Source organism: Erpetoichthys calabaricus, chromosome 13 (genome assembly GCF_900747795.2).
Source record: "Erpetoichthys calabaricus chromosome 13, fErpCal1.3, whole genome shotgun sequence".
Taxonomy (NCBI): domain Eukaryota; kingdom Metazoa; phylum Chordata; class Cladistia; order Polypteriformes; family Polypteridae; genus Erpetoichthys; species Erpetoichthys calabaricus.
In genome coordinates, this window is record NC_041406.2 from 134772558 (window position 1) to 134792686 (window position 20129).

Genomic DNA, 20129 nt, shown 5'->3' on the forward strand with positions numbered 1-20129 from the left:
GGTAGGACTCTCACTTTTGGTTTATAGTGAGGCTGAAGCAGAACCAGGTTATGATCTGCTTTCCCAAGCGCAGGCAGCTGGGTGGCGCTGTATGCGTCTTTAACGTTTGCATACAGTAAATCAATAGTCTTATTTCCCCGGGTGTTACAGTCCACATACTGGGAGAATGCAGGTAATGTTTTGTCCAGCGTCACATGGTTAAAGTCTCCAGCGATTAGCACAAGCGCCTCAGGGTGCTGCGTTTGTAACTTAGCAACAGCAGAATGGATGATGTCACTCGCTGACTCCTTGTCCGCCCGAGGAGGGATATACACGATGACAACAATGACATGTCCAAACTCTCTGTACCTAATCCATGAATTGTTACCATTATCTGTGTGTGAAATGTTTCTGGATTTTCAACATTTTCAAAAATGTTTTTTCTTTAATTACTTGTTTGTATTTGACAAATGACATCAGAAAATATTTAATTTCAAAATGAGTCATTCATCCCGAACCACCACTCCTCTTTTTAATCAGTTAGTATGTACATATAAAAATAAAAATTTACTATTGGTTTAACTTGGTCATTTCCTTAACTTTTTGTGTTAATTCTGAGGATTTATATTACAATCATAATGTGTGAATTGGATTTTTGGATAGTTTTACCCATATTGTTTTTAATAGATCCAGTGACCACTTGTTTTTAGCACTAGTCATTTATTTAAACTATATTTATTCCTAACTTCCCCTTGTTTACCTGATCCATTTTCCTATGTTTGTGTTGTTAAAGATAGTATAAAATATTATTCTTTACAGCAGCAAGAGATTAGTGGTTGTGGTACCAAATGAGGGATCATTCCATTCCAGAAGAGCTTACACAAGTGAGGATGAAGCATGGAAATCGTATCTGGAGAATCCTCTAACTGCAGCCACCAAAGCTATGATGAGCATTAATGGAGACGAGGATAGTGCTGCTGCTCTAGGGCTACTCTACGATTATTATAAGGTAATATTAATTTCTTTTAGTTGTCAGTGTTTCATTTGTATTGCTCTTATTGCCAAATAGATTTGTACATTGATTTTAAATGTAATCTTTATATGTTACTTTATATGAACGCATAGGTGAATTACAATTCTTCATATACAAGTTTCTGAATAACCTCTTTTGAGCCTTAAATTTTCTATGTTTACTTTTTGGACTACAATTGAGACGTTTTCTTCAATGTGCCACTATAGGATGTTGTCAGGAGTCAAATTTGGTCAGATAGGTTCCAATTATAAAATGTTCATTCAATGTTCAAGTGCTCTACAACCTAATAAAATATGACGTCTGACTGTTCCAAAGTCATGAGGCAGCTTCTAAAAAGGCTTCATCTCCCTTTGATTTAAGATGATAATAGGGAATTTGAAGTGACTGTCATGAAATTTCTTGAAGCTGAGATTTTCAAAATGACAAAATGGAATCATTTAAGATGTGTATATAACCATTGAAGTTAGGGAATCCATTCCCGGGCTCCCGGACATTTTTCATTCCCGCGTTCCTGGGAATGAAACTGCTGTAATTCCCGGAAAAATGGGAATGGCCAAGCTCGCATATATAGGCAGTCCCCGAGTTACGTACAAGATAGGGACTGTAGGTTTGTACTTAAGAAGAATTTGTATGTAAGTCGGAACAGGTACATTATTTTAATAAATGCTATTTTTGACTGTAACCAAGTGCTCTGCCAATGAATGATGGAGTTTCACCTCTCTCTGACCTTTTTATTATTTCTGCTTTATTTTCAATGGTGATGGTATTTCTCTTCTTCACTTGCATCAGATTTGTGTTTCAGAGACATTCTTGAAGGGTGAAGACAAAAGGTTAAGATGAGCTTTTTTGCACAGCACTGTACATGTTATCCCAGCAGGAAGGCACCAGTCATCAACACGTCTGATGTACTGACAAGAGACAACTTCCTGTTATGTGCGTAACAGTACAAGCAGGCTTGCTATTGAGAATGAATGGGGGCGGCGAGGGGCGGTTCATCACCAGCCCACCTTACAGTCACCTCCACTACAGTATGCTGTAGAATGAACACAGTGCGGCCAAAGGCGAGTAGTGAATCGCCCAACCCCAATTCAACAGGCAGCCATCTGAGGCACACTACAATGCTGCCCCGTTCAGCCACAACCGGGTCACCACTTGCAGCATTACCAGCCGTGTGTGCTGGGCGGGCATTGAAACGCCCCCCTCCGCTCCATCCAGCCTGCATCCAGTCAGGAGCAGCAGCTGTGGCGGCGTAGTGGGCGGGCAGCAAACCATCATCCTGCACATGAGCAATAGCTGTGGCCCCGGTGACTATGGACCAAGGGTCACCGCTTGCCACCGGGAGCCACCCGAGGGACACTACACTATGCGAGCAGCGAAATCGCCCCTCTCCAGCCACCGCTTGCAGCATCCCCAGACGGAGCTGCAGTTACTGAGGCGCATGCATCATAGGTCGGGTGTCTGTAACCTGGGGATTACCTGTATAGCGTGTAAAAATCAATCAAGAAATAACAGAGTTTAAAATAATTAAGTGGCATGGTTTTTTAGCCCACGGTGTAGTGTGTTGCTCATTAATTCATTCAACAACAGACCAGCAGCAGTCAGTCTCCTGGCTCCTACTAAGACTGAGCACAGTAGACAGTATATATATATTAAACATAGCAGTGGGCCTTGCACTAACCCCTGAGAGACACCACTTCAATTCTGATAAAGTGCCTCTTACATTGCCCTGTGCTTCCTGTGTTTCAGCCAATTCTACACCCATCTGCACACTACATCATTAACTTCCACATCTTTATTTTGATGCCCAACCACTTATGTTGGACACAGCAAATGCTTTCTGAAAGTCCGATAAATATCGTATGCACTTTTGTGGTTTCCTCATACAATTTCAGCATGTTAGTAAAACATGACCTCCCTCATCTGAACACATGCTTGACTGTTCACGATAACTCTGTTCTTGTCTTGTATCTTATCTTAGTAATTCCTTACATTAGTTTACCTGTGATACACATTAAGCTTACTGGCCTTTGGGCAGATCCAAGTAACTAAATCACCCTTTTTATATAATGGGATAATATTTGTTCTTTTCCAGTCATTCAGAAACTCCCCAGTGTGCAGTTACTTCCTAAAATTGTGTCAATGGTTTCTATATGCACTCAATAACTTCCTTACGCACTCAAGGATAAATGTTATTTGGTGTAGATATAAGTTTTACTAAGGGAAAAAAAAACAAGCTAATCATACAAAATTATGAAAAGGATGATCTTGGAAGTGAACTGCAAAAACAAATCTGCAAAATACTGCAGCTTTGCATAGCACATTGGGAGTAGCCTGATGCTGAAATTAATTTGGGTAAAATTAAACAACCGTTCTTTTACAATTGAATGTCAGCTTTTGCCTTTGAATAAGATCTTTTTTAAATAAATTCGAGTTATATTCGAATGAATGAGGCAAAACCAAAACTACATTATAATGCTAAGACAGTTCAGGCAATATTAATGAATTTGGCATTTGTTTAGGTTTGGCCCTGTTTACACTGAAGACTGCATGCCATGTCTGACTGAATGGAAATGATGGTGGACATGGTGTGATGGAGAACCAGCACAAAAATTATGCCTCGCTCAAAAACAACTATGTCTGCTTTTTCAAAATTGAAATTTAAAACATAGTCTTCATCTAGATTCAGGAATTTTATTGGGGAGTTATAATGTCAGGGTCAACACCACACAAATTGTGCATTAATCCCAAAGTAAGTGAATCTTCTTCTTCTTCTTTTAGCTGCTCCCATTAGGGGTTGCCACACGAGATCATCTTTTTCCATATATTCCTGTCCTCTACATTTTGCTCTGTTACACCCATCACCTGCATGTCCTCTCTCATGACATTCATGAACCTTCTCTTAGGTCTTCCTCTTTTCCTCTTCCCTGGCAGCTCTATCCTTAACATCCTTCTCCCAATATGCTCAGCATCTCTCCTCTGCACATGTCCAAACTAATGCAATCTCGCCTCTCTGACTTTCTCCAAGCCATCCAACCTGAGCTGACCCTCTAATGTACTCATTTCTAATCCTGTCCATCCTTGTCACACCCAGTGCAAATCTTATCATCTTTAACTCTGCCACTTCCAGCTCTGTCTCCTGTTTTTCGGTCAGTGCCACCGTCTGTAACGCATATAACATAGCTGGTCTCGCTACCATCCTGTAGACCTTCCCTTTTACTCTTGTTGATACAGTGGAACCTCGGTTCATGACCATAATTCGTTCCAAAACTCTGGTCGTAAACCGATTTGGTCGTGAACCGAAGCAATTTCTCCCCCCCCCCCATAGGATTGTATGTAAATACAATTAATCCGTTCCAGACCATACAAACTGTATGTAAATGTATATATTTAAGTTTTTAAGCACAAATATAGTTAATCAAACCATAGAATGCACAGCGTAACAGTAAACTAAATGTAAAAACATTGAATAACACTGAGAAAACCTTGAAAACAGAGAAAACTAACACTACAAGAGTTCACACTATAGCGCTACCAACCGCTGGCTAAAAACACTTTTTTTTTTAATGAGTTTTAAGCACAGGGGAAAAAAATAAACATTTGAAAAAATCCGTAATTTAATAAACCACCAAGAAAAGTAACATTGCAACAATGCACGCTACGAACCAATCGCTGTAAACAGAAGTAAAAACAAAATCAATCCCAGTGCATTCTTTAACTGCCTTCCTACCTTATGCATCCAGCTCTCTCTCACACTGCCTGTGTGTGTGTGTGTCGCGCTCTCTCGCTCTCTCTCTCTCTCTCTTGCTAGCTGCACAGGAAATGCACAGGGAGAGACTGAACATGTACCGAAAGGGAAACTGGCTTGTTCATATACTGAGTGTGTGATTGTGAACCGAGGCAAAAGTTTGGCAAACTTTTTGGTCGTAAACCAATTTGTACATATACCGAGACGTTTGTGAACCGAGGTTCCACTGTACTTGTCTGTCACAAATTACTCCTGACACTCTTCTCCACCCATTCCACCCTACCTGCACTCTCTTTTTACCTCTCTTCCAAAGTCTGTTACTCTCTACTTTTTACATGAAGAATTTAAACTCATCCACCTTCGCCAGCTCTATTTCCTGCATTCTCCCCATTCTGCTGACCTCCTTCTCATTTACACACACAAATTTTGTCTTGTTCCTAATGACCTTCATTCCTCTCCTCTCTAGAGCATATCTCCACCTCTCCAGTGTCTCCTCAACCTGTTCCCTACTCACGCTGCAGATCACAATGTCATTAGCAAACATCATAGTCCATGGAGACTCATGTCTAATCTTGTCTGTCAACCTGTCCATCACCATTGCAAATAAGAAAGGGCTCAGAGCCGATCCCTGATGTAATCTTACCTCCATGTTGAATGCATATGCCACTTCTACCGCAGAACTCACCACTGTCACACTTCCCTCGTACATATCCTGTACAACTCTTATGTACTTCTGTCACTCTTGACATCCTCGTACAATACCACAACTCCTGTTGAAGCACCCTGTCATATGCTTTCTCCAGGTCCAAAAAGACACAATGCAACTCCTTCTGGCCTTCTGTATACTTCCTGATTCACTATCACCACATCATCCAATCTTCTCTTCATTCATCAGCCTCTGAAAGAACTCTATTTGCTCAAAATACCCTCCTCGCCTGTGAGTACATCTCCATCTTTTTCCTTTATCACCCTAGCCTGTGCACATCTTTCCTAGCTCGGTACCTCTGTTTAGGCAATCAGTATAGGTCCTTTTCTCCCTCCTTAGTGTCCAGCTTCTCAAACAACTCATCATATTACTTTTCTTTAGCCTTCTCCATCTCTCTCTTCACGTTACGCTTTATCCCCTTGTACTCTTGTCTATTTTCTGAATCTCTATGACTATCCCGCTTCTTCTTCGTCAGCCTCTTCCTCTGTATACCCTGCTGTACTTCCCCATTCCACCACCATGTTTTCTTTTCCTCTTTCCTCTGTCCAGATGTCACGCCAAGCACCCTTCTTGCTGTCATCCTTACTACTTTTGCTGTAGTTGCCCAGTTGTCTGGTTCCTCTTCACTGCCACCCAGTGCCTGTCTTACCTAATCCCTGAACTCATCCTTGCAGTCTTCCTTTTTCAACTTTTACCTTTTGATCCTTGGCTCTGCCCTCACTCTCCTGCTCTTCTTGATCTCCAACATCATCCTATAGACCACCATCCTATGTTGCCTAACTTCACTTTCCCCTGCCACCACTTTACAGTCTTCAATCTCGTTCAGGTTGACCCTCCTGCATGGGACATAATCTACCTTTGTGCATCTTCCTCCACTCTTGTACGTCACCCTATGTTCCTCCATTTTCTTGAAATACGTATTCACCACATCCATGTCCATCCTTTTTGCAAAATCCACTATCATCTGACCTTCTTCATTCGTCTCCTTGACACCATACCTACCCATCACCACCTCATTTCCTCTGTTCCCTTCACCAACGTGTCCATTGAAATCCGCTCCCGTCACCGTTCTGTCCCTTGGGTACACTGTCCATCACTTCATCCAACTCACTCCAGAAATCTTCTTTCTCATCCATCGCACACCCAACTTGTGGGGCATATGCACTAACAACACTTATCATCAAACCTTCAATTTCCAGCTTCATAATCTTCACTCTGTCTGACACTCTTTTCACCTCCAAAACACTCTTGATATACTGTTCCTTTAGAATAATCCCTACCCCATTTCTCCTCCCATCCACACCATGATAGAACAATTTGAATCCACCGCTGATCCACCTGGCCTTACTCCCCTTCCATTTAGTCTCTTGCAAGCACAATGTATCAACCTACATTCTCTCCATCACATCAGCTAACTATTACCCCTTATGAGTCATACTACCAATATTTAAAGTTCCTACTCTCCGTTCCACTCTCTTTACCTTCCTTCTTACCTCACTGCCTTTGGACATGTCTCCCTCCTCTTCTTCTCCTTCTTTTGGCTAGCAGTTCTGGTGGCGGCCGTTATTAACCCAGGTCTCGACCGATCCGGTATGGAAATCTCTGTTGTTGTCCGCATATTGATCTAGCAAAACTCTGGATGCCCTTCCTGATGTAACCCTCCCCATTTATCCGGGCTTGGGACTGACAGGAAGAAAGACACTGGTTTGTTCAAGCCCTTGTGGCTGCAGAATTCTGAGTTTAAATTCCAATTAATGGTTGCTAGTGTGGAGTTGTGGGATTTGCACATTCTTACTTTGTTTATATGGGTTTTCCCCCTACTTTCAAAATACTTGTGTTCATTGTTGATTCTAAATTGTGTAAATTGTGCCATAACAAGAGGAAAGCAGCAATCTCATGATGACATTCTCCGGCATTTGTTAATTACACTATTCATGAAGTAGCCACACACTATCGCGATAAGTTTTTAATCTGTGCACACACTTTCTCTAACTAATGTTGCTCAATTACTGTTTCAAAGCATGCAATTCTGAGCTCAGCTTCTAATATTTCACTGGGGTCATTTTTTTACTTTGGTACAGAGACCATTTTGTAAACATTGATACATCCTAATAAATTACTTACATTAAGGATTTAATGTTTTTCTATCTTTTAGAATAAACAGATTTCTCATAGAAAATGTTTTTCCTTGTATATTATTTGCTGTTTAAAAAAATAGACATGAAAATTTACTTGAAATTGTACTGAGGAATTGCAGTGGTGCTTGTGAGAAACCACAGCAGGTCACTCTTGGCAACACATTTTGAAAGCAAGTGGTAGCTGTTCAAATTAACTATGGATTCCTTGCATTAAATCCTCTATATTTATTTTATGTCAATATACTGGCTCAGAGCAAAGTGTTGTTGGAAATATAGATGTGCACACATCTTCTGTTATTTTCAAAATAAAAGAACAGCATGGAGGGAACAAAATTCCATGCTCTGAATTTTGTGGCTGTTTGTGTACTGTTGAAACCTTTAAAACCAAACGATTTTACTGCTGTTATCAGACTTGAAATTCTGTGTTGGGGAGAGCCACAAATATGTTGTTTATTTTCCTTAACTACATTATCTTCTGACCATATCTCATGTAATTGTTAATAGGGAATTTTTATGTACATAATCGTATGTACATGCCAGATATGCTGACTTCTGTTTGTTTACCATTGTATGTATGCTTCTGCATGCAAATGGTTTAAGGTTTTATATGTTACTACTACCATATTATAACTAAGTCTGTGTATCTACTTGAAGCCTGTGCTTAGTGAAGAGCAAGTACTGTTCAAGTCTAAACTGAATATCTTCTGTCAATCTCTCAAAAAATGTTCATTGTATGTTTCACACAGTGTTTTAAACCTCTCATGTCAAAGCTTTTTTTTTTTTTTCTGCCCCTCGTAACATTTGTCAGTATACATGGCTATGAAAACTTGTATGCTGCCTTCCAAAACTCCTTTATTATCACTAATTTTTACAGTTAGTACTTTTTGTGCCATTGTAATTGGAGGTGAACATTTAAAAATGATAAATGGAACTATTAAATAAACAGATATACTCAAATTTTTTTCCATAAAATGCTGTAGAAATATTTTTAAAAAAATATAATTGTGAATTGTGATGAATTGTGAATTTCCCATTGGGATTAATAAAGTATCTCTATCTCTCTATCTATCTCTATCTATCTATTTATCTAATTACCCTAAGTTCTTGTCTATAAGCCGCGGCTTATCTAAGAAAAAAAGTTGTGAAAATGAAAAAATAGAATATCGGCTTATACATAAGTCCAGCTTATACAGTAATCCCTTCTCCATCGCGGGGGTTGCGTTCCAGAGCCACCCGCGAAATAAGAAAATCCGCGAAGTAGAAACCATATGTTTATATGGTTATTTTTATATCGTCATGCTTGGGTCACAGATTTGCGCAGAAACACAGGAGGTTGTAAAGAGACAGGATCGTTATTCAAACACTGCAAACAAACATTTGTCTCTTTTTCAAAAGTTTAAACTGTGCTCCATGACAAGACAGAGATGACAGTTCTGTCTCACAATTAAAAGAATGCAAACATATCTTCCTCTTCAAAGGAGTGCGTGTCAGGAGCACAGAATGTCACATAGATAGAGAAAACAATCTCTAGCAAACAAATCAATGGTGCTGTTTGGCTTTTAAGTATGCGAAGCACCGCGGCACAAAGCTGTTGAAGGCGGCAGCTCACACCCCCGGAGGTGGGGGGGGGGGTGGGGAAGAAGAGAGAGAGAGGTTTTTCAGTCAAAAATCAATACGTGCCCTTCGAGCTTTTAAGTATGCGAAGCACTGTGCAGCATGTCGTTTCAGGAAGCAGCTGCACAAAAGATAGCAACGTGAAGATAATCTTTCAGCATTTTTAGACGAGCGTCCGTATCGTCTAGGTATGCGAACAGCCCCCCTGCTCAATCCCCATACGTCAGGATCACAGATAGTCAGCGCAAGAGAGAGAGAAAAGTAAGCAATCTAGCTTCTCAGCCATCTGCCAATAGCGTCCCTTGTATGAAATCAACTGGGCAAACCAACTGAGGAAGCATGTACCAGAAATTAAAAGACCCATTAACCGCAGAAATCCGCAAACCAGCAAAAAATCTGCGATATATATTTAAATATGCTTACATATAAAATCACAATTTAAATGACCGCTACGTGCGCGTGTTGACTCGGCGACGCCCAGAGCAGAAAGAACGCGCTCCAACCGCGCCATGCGGGGAGTGAGAGAGACGCCAATATCTCACACTCTCTCCCCCCTTAAAGAAATTAAATGGGTGCGAGTGAGACCACTGACCTCCCTCCCTTCTATTAGTTATAGGTTATAGTACGTTCGGCTTATCCATGAGTCTGGCTTATCTATGATAAGATTTTATTTTAAAAATTCATATGATTTTTGGTCTCCGGCTTATACACGAGTCCAGCTTATAGACAAGAACCTAGGGTAATTGTTTTGACCTTGCAAACCGACCTTGTATGCACTTTGATTATAATCAATACAACACTACTACTACACTTATTTTATCAAAGCTATTAATATTCTTTCTGAGTATATCTTAACTCCAGATGAAGATGAATATTCTTTTTTGCACTGTTTATGGTTAAAAATATGTTTATAAAGAGTCATTTTAATGTGAAAAGTGCTTTTGTCATATCATCTACCATAAAGTTACTACAATGTATTATATCTCTATAAATACATGCATTGGATTTTTTCTAATCATGATATATACTTTTTTAAACCCAATCTCCAGGTCCCTAAAGAAAAAAGATTGCTGCAATTAAATAAAGTTGTTGATGCTCAAGATGGCCAAGAAAAAAGGTACTTCATTTTTTTTTTCTTTTCCCTGTATTCTGTGAGAAGTGTTGCATACTACATTCTTATGTAGCATTTTTGTTTTTGTAAAGTCTGGCTAAATAAAAGGCAATTTCATTTGAAAGTAGATAAAATTATCTTTCATTCTTGTATTCTTAAATCTGTAGCACATTTTTATACAGTTTTTCATGGATGTGTCAATGTGGTTTTCACATTTTAAAAAATTAATCCTGGCTTCTGTTTTCTAACCCATTTATCAACTGCGAAACAGTTCTGGTTATTCTTAAATAGCATTTGCTGTATATATACTTGTGTACAAATTAGTGGATTTGCTTTATTTAATCTGTTATTGTTTCTTAAGGAGCTGTTTAGAAGTAACTACTGGACAAAATGACTTGGACTGTGTTGATAATAGAGTGCAAGTTCTAAAATCTCTACCAGTAAATTTGTCATTGAACTCTGATCACCTGGAGCCTTCTAAGAGGGAACATTACAGCCCCCATATGCAAGATGGGACTACAGGTGGAGTATCTGCTGTCACTGTAGTGAAAGCTGAAGTTTATGCTCCTGTTTTTATGAGCCCTGGGGTCCACTACAATCGAGGAGATGGTGAAGAACAGCCACGGGTCATATTTGAGCAAACACAGTATGAGGTCTCAACAGTTAGTCATTCCAGCTACCTGAAAGATGACCAGCGTAGTACTCCTGACAGTACTTATGATGAATCTTTTAAAGAGGACCGTGAGGTTGGTGCTTTCATATACTAAAATTAAAAATCTTTTGTTGCTGAAAGCTGCATTACTATTTGTAAGATTAATTTTCATATTTATTGTAAAAATGCATTAAGTATTATTTAAACTTCTTTAAAACACTTCATATCCTTTTAATAACTTTTTTTTTGTCATTGTTAAATAAACAGGAATAAGGTTAAAAAAGGGTTGAGGTCCCAGGTGCAAAACCTAATGCAATGTCACAGGGTTGTTCTTGCATGACGACATTTTAAGATTAGTATGTATAAGACGGTGGTGTGATACTTTTTAAGCAGGCATAGCTGTCTGGGGGTCATAGATTATCTTTTAGCACACTTTATAGTGATTTTGATTAATTTTAAATTTATCTGAAATTTTTGCCCCTCAATCTACATTTAATAACCATTGATAAAGTGAAAAATGTTTTCAGAAAGGTTTGAAAATTTATTAAAAATCTAAAGCTCAAATCTATAATTCATATACAACACAATACAATTTATTTTTTATAGCTCAAAATCACACAGAGTGCTGTAATGGGCTTTAAAAGGCCCTGCCTTTTGACAGCCCCCCAGTCTCTAAGAAAACAATGAAAAACTCCCAAAAAAGCCCTTGTAGGGAAAATGTGGAAAAAACTTTGGGGAAGGCAGTTCAAAAAGAGACCCCTTTCCAGGTGGGTTGGGCGTGCAGTAGGTGTCCAAAAAAAGGGGTCAGTACAATACACAGAACAGAACACAAGTAATCCTCAATACAATATAATAGTGCAATAGAAATATTACAAGTACAGAGCAGAATTCAACAATAGATGATCCTCTTTAATAAAATCCCTGTCTGCGTCCAGGTGTCCGTGTGTGTGTGTGTGTGTGTCTTCTGGTGAAGTGCGCATGCACGGGGCACGGTGCGATGCGCGATATTACTGTCAGAGAAAGTTGCAGCCGTTTTGCGGAAATACAAACCAGTATTACTACGAGAGGAAATTAAAGGTACACAATACAGTGACTCATATTACAGCCACCTACAAGCCAGTATTACCGTCAGAGGAGATTAAAGGCATATTACCGACGTGCACGCCTGTATTACCACCAGAGAAAATTAAAGGTATATTACGGACGTACAAGCCAGCGGACATACAAGACAGTATTACTGTCACAGAAAATTAAAGACACACAATACACGACGGCAGCCCACGAAGAACGGTCAGCTCAGCATGTAAACATCAAGAAAAGAAAGGCTGAAAGAAAGAAAAATACGACCAACAAAAAGAATGAGGTCAAAGTCCCTTGCCATTTAATATAGACTGTTCCTACTAATGTTTATGCACTACTGTTCTAGCGCCCGTTATTGTAACAGGCTAAATGACTAGTATTACATAATACAATTTAGGTTTTATCAGAGTCCTTGTCTATCAAACTGCCTCCCCCTATTGGCCATTTCACAGCTGAGTCAGGGCTGAGCCAACCAATCCGATGGAAGGACGCCTCTACCCGACAATTCCTGCGATCCTTCATCAGAGATGACTTTACCTTAGGCAGGCAAAACAACTTGGCAATAGGGCAGTGGCACCAAGTGCCACATTTGAGTACAGAGAAGAGAAACAATAGGTAACAAATTGTACAGTAACTATCATATGTTTTAGTGCTAATGATTAACAGTGATGCAGTATGTACAGTTAATCAGCAGCTTTTAGTCAGGATATGCTAATCTGAAGTAGAGTCTTCAGCCAGGATTTGAAAGCGGAGACTGAAGGGGCATCTCTTATAATAGCAGGCAGACCATCCCACAGTTTATGGCTCATGTAACTAAATGCTTGACCTTCCACTGTTTTTATTAATCCTTGGAATCATAAGCAGAGTAGCATCTTGAGATCTTAATGTACGTTCTGGTTTGTAAGTCATGATAAGTTCAGACAAGTAAGCTGGACCTTGGCCATTTAAGGCTTTATATGCTAAATGGAGGATTTTGAAATTTGCTCTAAACTTAACTGGCAGCCAGTGTAAGGATTTAAGAACTGGAGTTATGTGTTTGTATTTTCTTGTTCTTTGTAATAATTCTTGCAGCAGCATTTTGGATTAACTGGAAGCTGTATAAAGAACAGTTTGAACATCCAGTGAACACCGACTTTCAGTAGTCAATCCTGCTAGAAATAAATGCATGAATTAATTTCTCAGAATCCCACTTGTTTAGAAAACACCTTGGTTTCCCAGCATTTCAAAGATGGAAGAAACATAATTTAGACAACTTTGTACTGTGCACTTTAAATGACATGTCAAAAATAATTCCTAGATTGCGGGCTGATTCTGTAAAATTAATGGTGATTCCAACTGAGTTAAATGATGATGAAATATTCTTGGGATCAGCATCGTTCTCTCCAATAATCATCTGTTTTATCGCTGTTTAAAGAGAAGTAGTTTTTATCCATCTACTCCTTTAATTCGTTAGCGTAACTAAAGACCGCATTGGAGAAAGTTAGTTTGGTCTAAAAGAAAGGTATAACTAGGTGTCATCTGCGTATGAGTGAAAATTAATGTTGTTTTCTAATGGTACTTCCCAGTGGAAGCATTTTAAATGAAAACAGTAGAGGTCCCAGTATTGAGCCTTGTGGGACACCATATCTCAGTTCTGTGTATAATGTTTTACAGTCAGCACATTTCAATGCATACTGGAATTGATTTGATAAATAAGAGCTAAACCAGGCAAGGACGGTGCTTGTAAGCCAAACATCATTTTCTAGCCTGTACAGTAAAATAGACGGGTCAATGTGTCAAATGCTGTGCTTAAGTCTAACAACATAATTACAGTGGAGTTTTCTTCATCAGAGGATATCAGAATGTCTGTACTATGACCAGTGCAGAGGCCAGATTGCAATTTCTCAAATGAGTTGTCATGCGTAAGGAGTGACTGAAGCTGATTGGTGACTAATTTTTCAGGTATTTTAGAGAGCGGGTAAATTTGAAATGGGTCTATAGTTATTAACACTAGAATTACTGAAGCCTACGAAAAAACGTAATCCGGAACCACCTTAAATTCCTTCGCACACCTCTTTTGTTTTGCAAATGTGTCGATCAGCACAAGTAGCAAGCAGCATGCATTCCCATTTCCCACTGAGGCAGCTCAACTTTGGGGGGGAGGGGGATTTGGTTTTAGTTCTCCCAGCTCAAGGCTCTTTATCTGCGTGTCTGGTGCCTGGAGCTGTATAGAGTAAATAATATATATTGTTATTTGAAACACCTGCATTGCATGTGTTTTCCGTGTCTACAACGATCTATGTAAATATAAGATGACAAGAATTCAAGAAATGCAAGAAATGTTGGAACACATACCTAAAACACAAACATTTTTTATGTTTTAGTACTAACAACAAAATTTTGACATGAAGTGTATAATGTGTGAAGGCTGAAGTCCAAATATCAAATAAACACTTTCATAAAAGGTACACGTATAACAAAACAAGTGCGCTTTTATTCAAGAATATAACCGAAGAAAAAAAAAATCTGGTTAGGGTACGACAATGACACAACTGCTTGGCTGGTGCAGTGATTAAAACTGCTGACTCATAATCGAGAGGTTGTTGGTTTTGATTCTGTCTGCTTCCTAGAATTACCGTTTTGAGTAGTGAGCTGCTCTTTTATTGTTACTATTGTACAATAAAAACACACATTTGATTTGAGTCTATAACAGCCGATGTAAATTTATAGCGCTTATAAAGGCTATCGTTTTTTTTAATTGTTTTATTCTCTGTCATATTGACACTCCGCCCGATCTGACACTGCTGTTTTTAAATAGACGTGCTATAGCAGAAGTGAACTCAGATGACGATGAAGTTTCTACATCAGGGAAAGAGAACAGAAGTCCTCCCCGCAAGAAACTGTCACTCACACATAAGAACAATACAGCTGCACTAGGCATAAAGGCTTAAGTTGGCACCATTTGGAAGCAGCAACAGGGAGGCCACCATCTTGCCAGTCAATCTTCTACATGCGTGTCCTTCAACAAAACAGCAGACTTACAGAGCTCGCCAAGGTATCGTGCAAAGTTCTGTTTGCGATGTTTCTTGATGGTCTTTATATGAAAAACATTTATATGTTATTTAAACGCCACATCGAATGTTGTTTACTTCTATTTACTTCGTACAGCATGAAATCACAAGTGTATGATCGACACGTGCATGCTGACAAAGTACATGTGCATTGCCACTCCTTATTCAGGAAAAGATCAGTTATGAAAAGTGCGATGGCAGCTTCCACCTGCAGCTATAGACTCTTCAGTATGCGAGTGACTCTCCATGCTAGTGTTTACGTGTACCTTTTGTGAAAGTGTTTATTTGATATTTGGACTTCAGTCTTCACACATTATACACTTCATGTCAAAATTTTGTTTGTTAGTACTATAACATGAAAAAGTTTGTGTTTTATGCATGTGTTCAACATTTCTTATATTTCCTGTCTTCCTACATTTACATAGATCGTTGTAGACACGGAACACACATGAAATGCATGTGTTCCAAATAACGATATATAATTTACCCTATACAACTCCAGGCACCTTGCACGCAGATAAAGAGCCTTGAGCTAGGAGAACTTTTTTCCCAAACCAAGTTGAGCTGTGTCTGTGGGGAATGGATAGCAGACTGCTTGCTGATTGTGCTGATCGATACAATTACAAAACAAAAGATGCTAATTGAGAGGTGCGAAGGAATTTAAGGTGGCCAAGGATTACAAGTTTTTTTTGTAGGCTTCAGGGATTCTAGCATTAAGTATGTGTGGGTCTAAGTCTGACTTTTTAAGTACTGGTTTGATGACTGACAGTTTGTGTCGGGTACTGTGTCATACAATAATGAACTATTAATAGTGTTAAGAATAGGCGCTGAAAGAACATCCATTGCGCTTTTTACTAGTTTTGTTGGCACTGGATCTTGGGAACAAGTTGTAGGGTTCATTTTAGAAATTAAAGTCAAGACTTTATGCTCTGTTACAGGATTCAAATTTCTAAAGTGTTGAATACAATGTGAGACCAGGACTGCCAAGCTAGTATGTGGTTTATACTGTGATACTGAGATCTGGGATATTATTTTTAATTTTCTCATTAAAGAAGTTCATAAAGTTTGTACTGCTAATGTCTGTTGGTATTTTGCACTGTACATCTGAATTCCCATTTGTTAAATTAGCCACGGTTCTAAACAGTACCCAAGGATTTTAATTATTGTAAAATTCTATTATTTTAGAATAGTAGTCTGAGTGAGCTTTAAAGAAAGCTTTGTTTGCAATAACAGAGAGTGTTAAAATAATTTGAAAGACATGCAACTACTTTGTTCTCCATCTGTGCCCCAGTTTTCGACACTCTAAAAGCTCAAATGTTCTCATTAAACCAGGGATAGTTTCTACAGTATGTGTTTTGATCACGTTTGTTTTAAGAGGAAGCATTGCTTCCAGAGTGGCGGCACAGTGGCGCAGTTATACCGCTGCTGCCTCGCAGTAAGGGGACCCAGGTTTACTTCCTGGGTCCTCCCTGCGTGGAGTTTGCATGTTCTCCCCACGTCTGCATGGGTTTCCTTTGGGTGCTCCGGTTTCCTCCCACAGTCCAAAGGCATGCAGGTTAGGTGGATTGGCGATTCTAAATTGTCCCTAGTGTGTGCTTGGTGTGTGGAGGTGTGTGTGTCCTGCGGTGGGTTGGTGCCCTGCCCGGGATTGGGTCCTGCCTTGCACCCTGTGTTGGGATTGGCTCTAGCAGACCCCCGTGGCCCTGTTTTCGGATTCAGAGGGTTGGAAAATGAATGAATGAATGAATGAATGTATGGATGGATGGACTGCGTCCAGAGCATCTCTCAAGGTCATATTATAATGTGATGTTAGCCAATCGAAATCGTTTTCCACGTTTACATTTGATGTTTAATAATCTAAATGGTTTTCCAAAATTACACTTGACTTTCTCAAAGTATCTACAGTATAAATTTTGAAGCACAATTAGTGTAGATGTTGCACTGTCTTTGTTTTAATCTGCGAGTGTATTAGTAAGGGCAGAACCAAATCAAACGTAATTAAGTAGTGATCAGAAATAACTTCATTTAATGGAGTAATATTTAAATTTTGATTTTCAACTTTGTAAGTTATAATTAAATATGTGTGGTTATGAAATATGAGTTGGACCTTTGACAAAATCCTACTGAATTTAACAAATAAAACATTTGCTAAAAGTATCAGTTTCCACATCAATGTGTATATTAAAATCCCTCAACACTACTTGATCATAATTTATAGCCAAATTGGGTAAAAAGTTTCCAAATTCAGTTATAACAATGAATATGGCCCTGGTGGTCAGTAGATTAGCACTACAATTGTGTTGGAATTTGTTTCAATATTTAAAATGAATGCCTCAGAGGATGTGGAGTCACCTACATTTTTAGAAGCGATCTGCATTTTGTCGCAATGAATTATTCCAAGGCCTCCTCCTCGACCAGAAAATCTAGATTTATGAAGGAATGTGTATCCATCTGGTTATGCCTCAGCTTTGGGAACAGTGTCAGAATTACTAAACCAGGTTTCAGTGAGAAGACACAGATCAAATTTTGTATTTACTATATCATCATTTACCAAAATAGCTTTACTTCCAAGAGAGCAAATGTTCAATAAACAGCATTTGAAACTGCATATTTGTTTCTGAACTGGTGATATATTTTTTTTGTTTTAATTTGAACTAAGTTTATATTACAGGTGCCCTGGTAGAGGGGTTTTATCTCTTGGTCTAATTATATACCTTATTTTTTGGTTATCAAGTAATTTAATGTCTGCATCATGACTAAATTTACTGGATGCTTCACAACAGGGATTATGTGTAACATCCATCCATCCATCCATTGTCTCCCGCTTATCCGAGGTCGGGTCGCGGGGGCAGCAGCTTGAGCAGAGATGCCCAGACTTCCCTCTCCCCGGCCACTTCTTCTAGCTCTTCCGGGAGAATCCCAAGGCGTTCCCAGGCCAGTCGAGAGACATAGTCCCTCCAGCGTGTCCTGGGTCTTCCCCGGGGCCTCCTCCCGGTTGGACGTGCCCGGAACACCTCACCAGGGAGGCGTCCAGGAGGCATCCTGATCAGATGCCCGAGCCACCTCATCTGACTCCTCTCGATGCGGAGGAGCAGCGGCTCTACTCTGAGCCCCTCCCGGATGACTGAGCTTCTCACCCTATCTTTAAGGGAAAGCCCAGACACCCTGCGGAGGAAACTCATTTCAGCCGCTTGTATTCGCGATCTCGTTCTTTCGGTCACTACCCATAGCTCATGACCATAGGTGAGGGTAGGAACATAGATCGACTGGTAAATTGAGAGCTTCGCCTTGCGGCTCAGCTCCTTTTTCACCACGACAGACCGATGCAATGCCCGCATTACTGCGGATGCCGCACCGATCCGCCTGTCGATCTCACGCTCCATTCTTCCCTCACTCGTGAACAAGACCCCGAGATACTTGAACTCCTCCACTTGGGGCAGGATCTCGCTACCAACCCTGAGAGGGCACTCCACCCTTTTCCGGCTGAGGACCATGGTCTCGGATTTGGAGGTGCTGATTCTCATCCCAGCCGCTTCACACTCGGCTGCGAACCGATCCAGAGAGAGCTGAAGATCACGGCCTGATGAAGCAAACAGGACAACATCATCTGCAAAAGCAGTGACCCAATCCTGAGCCCACCAAACCGGACCCCCTCAACACCCTGGCTGCGCCTAGAAATTCTGTCCATAAGTTATGAACAGAATCGGTGACAAAGGGCAGCCCTGGCGGAGTCCAACTCTCACTGGAAACGGGTTCGACTTACTGCCGGCAATGCGGACCAAGCTCTGGCACCGATCGTACAGGGACTGAACAGCCCTTATCAGGGGGGCCGGTACCCCATACTCTCGGAGTACCCCCCACAGGATTTCCCGAGGGACACGGTCGAATGCCTTTTCTAAGTCCACAAAACACATGTAGACTGGTTGGGCAAACTCCCATGCACCCTCCAGGACCCTGCTAAGGGTATAGAGCTGGTCCACTGTTCCGCGACCAGGACGAAAACCACACTGTTCCTCCTGAATCCGAGGCTCGACTATCCGACGGACCCTCCTCTCCAGGACCCCTGAATAGACTTTTCCAGGGAGGCTGAGGAGTGTGATCCCTCTGTAGTTGGAACACACCCTCCGATCCCCCTTCTTAAAGAGGGGGACCACCACCCCGGTCTGCCAATCCAGAGGCACTGTCCCTGATGTCCATGCGATGTTGCAGAGGCGTGTCAGCCAAGACAGTCCTACAACATCCAGAGCCTTGAGGAACTCCGGGCGTATCTCATCCACCCCCGGGGCCCTGCCACCAAGGAGTTTTTTGACCACCTCGGTGACCTCAGTCCCAGAGATGGGGGAGCCCACCTCTGAGTCCCCAGGCTCTGCTTCCTCATTGGAAGGCATGTTAATGGGATTGAGGAGGTTTTCGAAGTATTCCCCCCACCGACCCACAACGTCCCGAGTCGAGGTCAGCAGCGCACCATCCCCACCATATACAGTGTTGACACTGCACTGCTTCCCCTTCCTGAGACGCCGGATGGTGGACCAGAATCTCCTCGAAGCCGTCCGAAAGTCATTCTCCATGGCCTCCCCAAACTCCTCCCACGCCCGAGTTTTTGCCTCAGCAACCACCAAAGCCGCATTCCGCTTGGCCTGCCGGTACCTATCAGCTGCCTCCGGGGTCCCACAGGACAAAAGGGTCCCGTAGGACTCCTTCTTCAGCTTGACGGCATCCTTCACCGCCGGTGTCCACCAGCGGGTTCGGGGATTGCCGCCACGACAGGCACCGACCACCTTACGGCCACAGCTCCGGTCAGCTGCCTCAACAATAGAGGCACGGAACATGGCCCATTCGGACTCAATGTCCCCCACCTCCCTCGGGATGTGGTCGAAGTTCTGCCGGAGGTGGGAGTTGAAGCTACTTCTGACAGGGGGCTCTGCCAGACGTTCCCAGCAGACCCTCACAACACGTTTGGGCCTACCACGCCTGACCGGCATCCTCCCCCACCATCGAAGCCAACTCACCACCAGGTGGTG

The 20129-nt window shown here is 41.1% G+C and overlaps 1 protein-coding gene across 1 annotated transcript in view; it reads left to right on the top strand.

Moving 5' to 3' along the window:
- Positions 1 to 20129, top strand: part of grhl2b (grainyhead-like transcription factor 2b) — a 338201-nt gene that overhangs the window by 59108 nt on the left and 258964 nt on the right. The window contains 3 exon segments of the mRNA XM_028817651.2: positions 799 to 988; positions 10265 to 10332; positions 10688 to 11072. Coding sequence (XP_028673484.2) covers positions 799 to 988; positions 10265 to 10332; positions 10688 to 11072 — 643 coding nt within the window.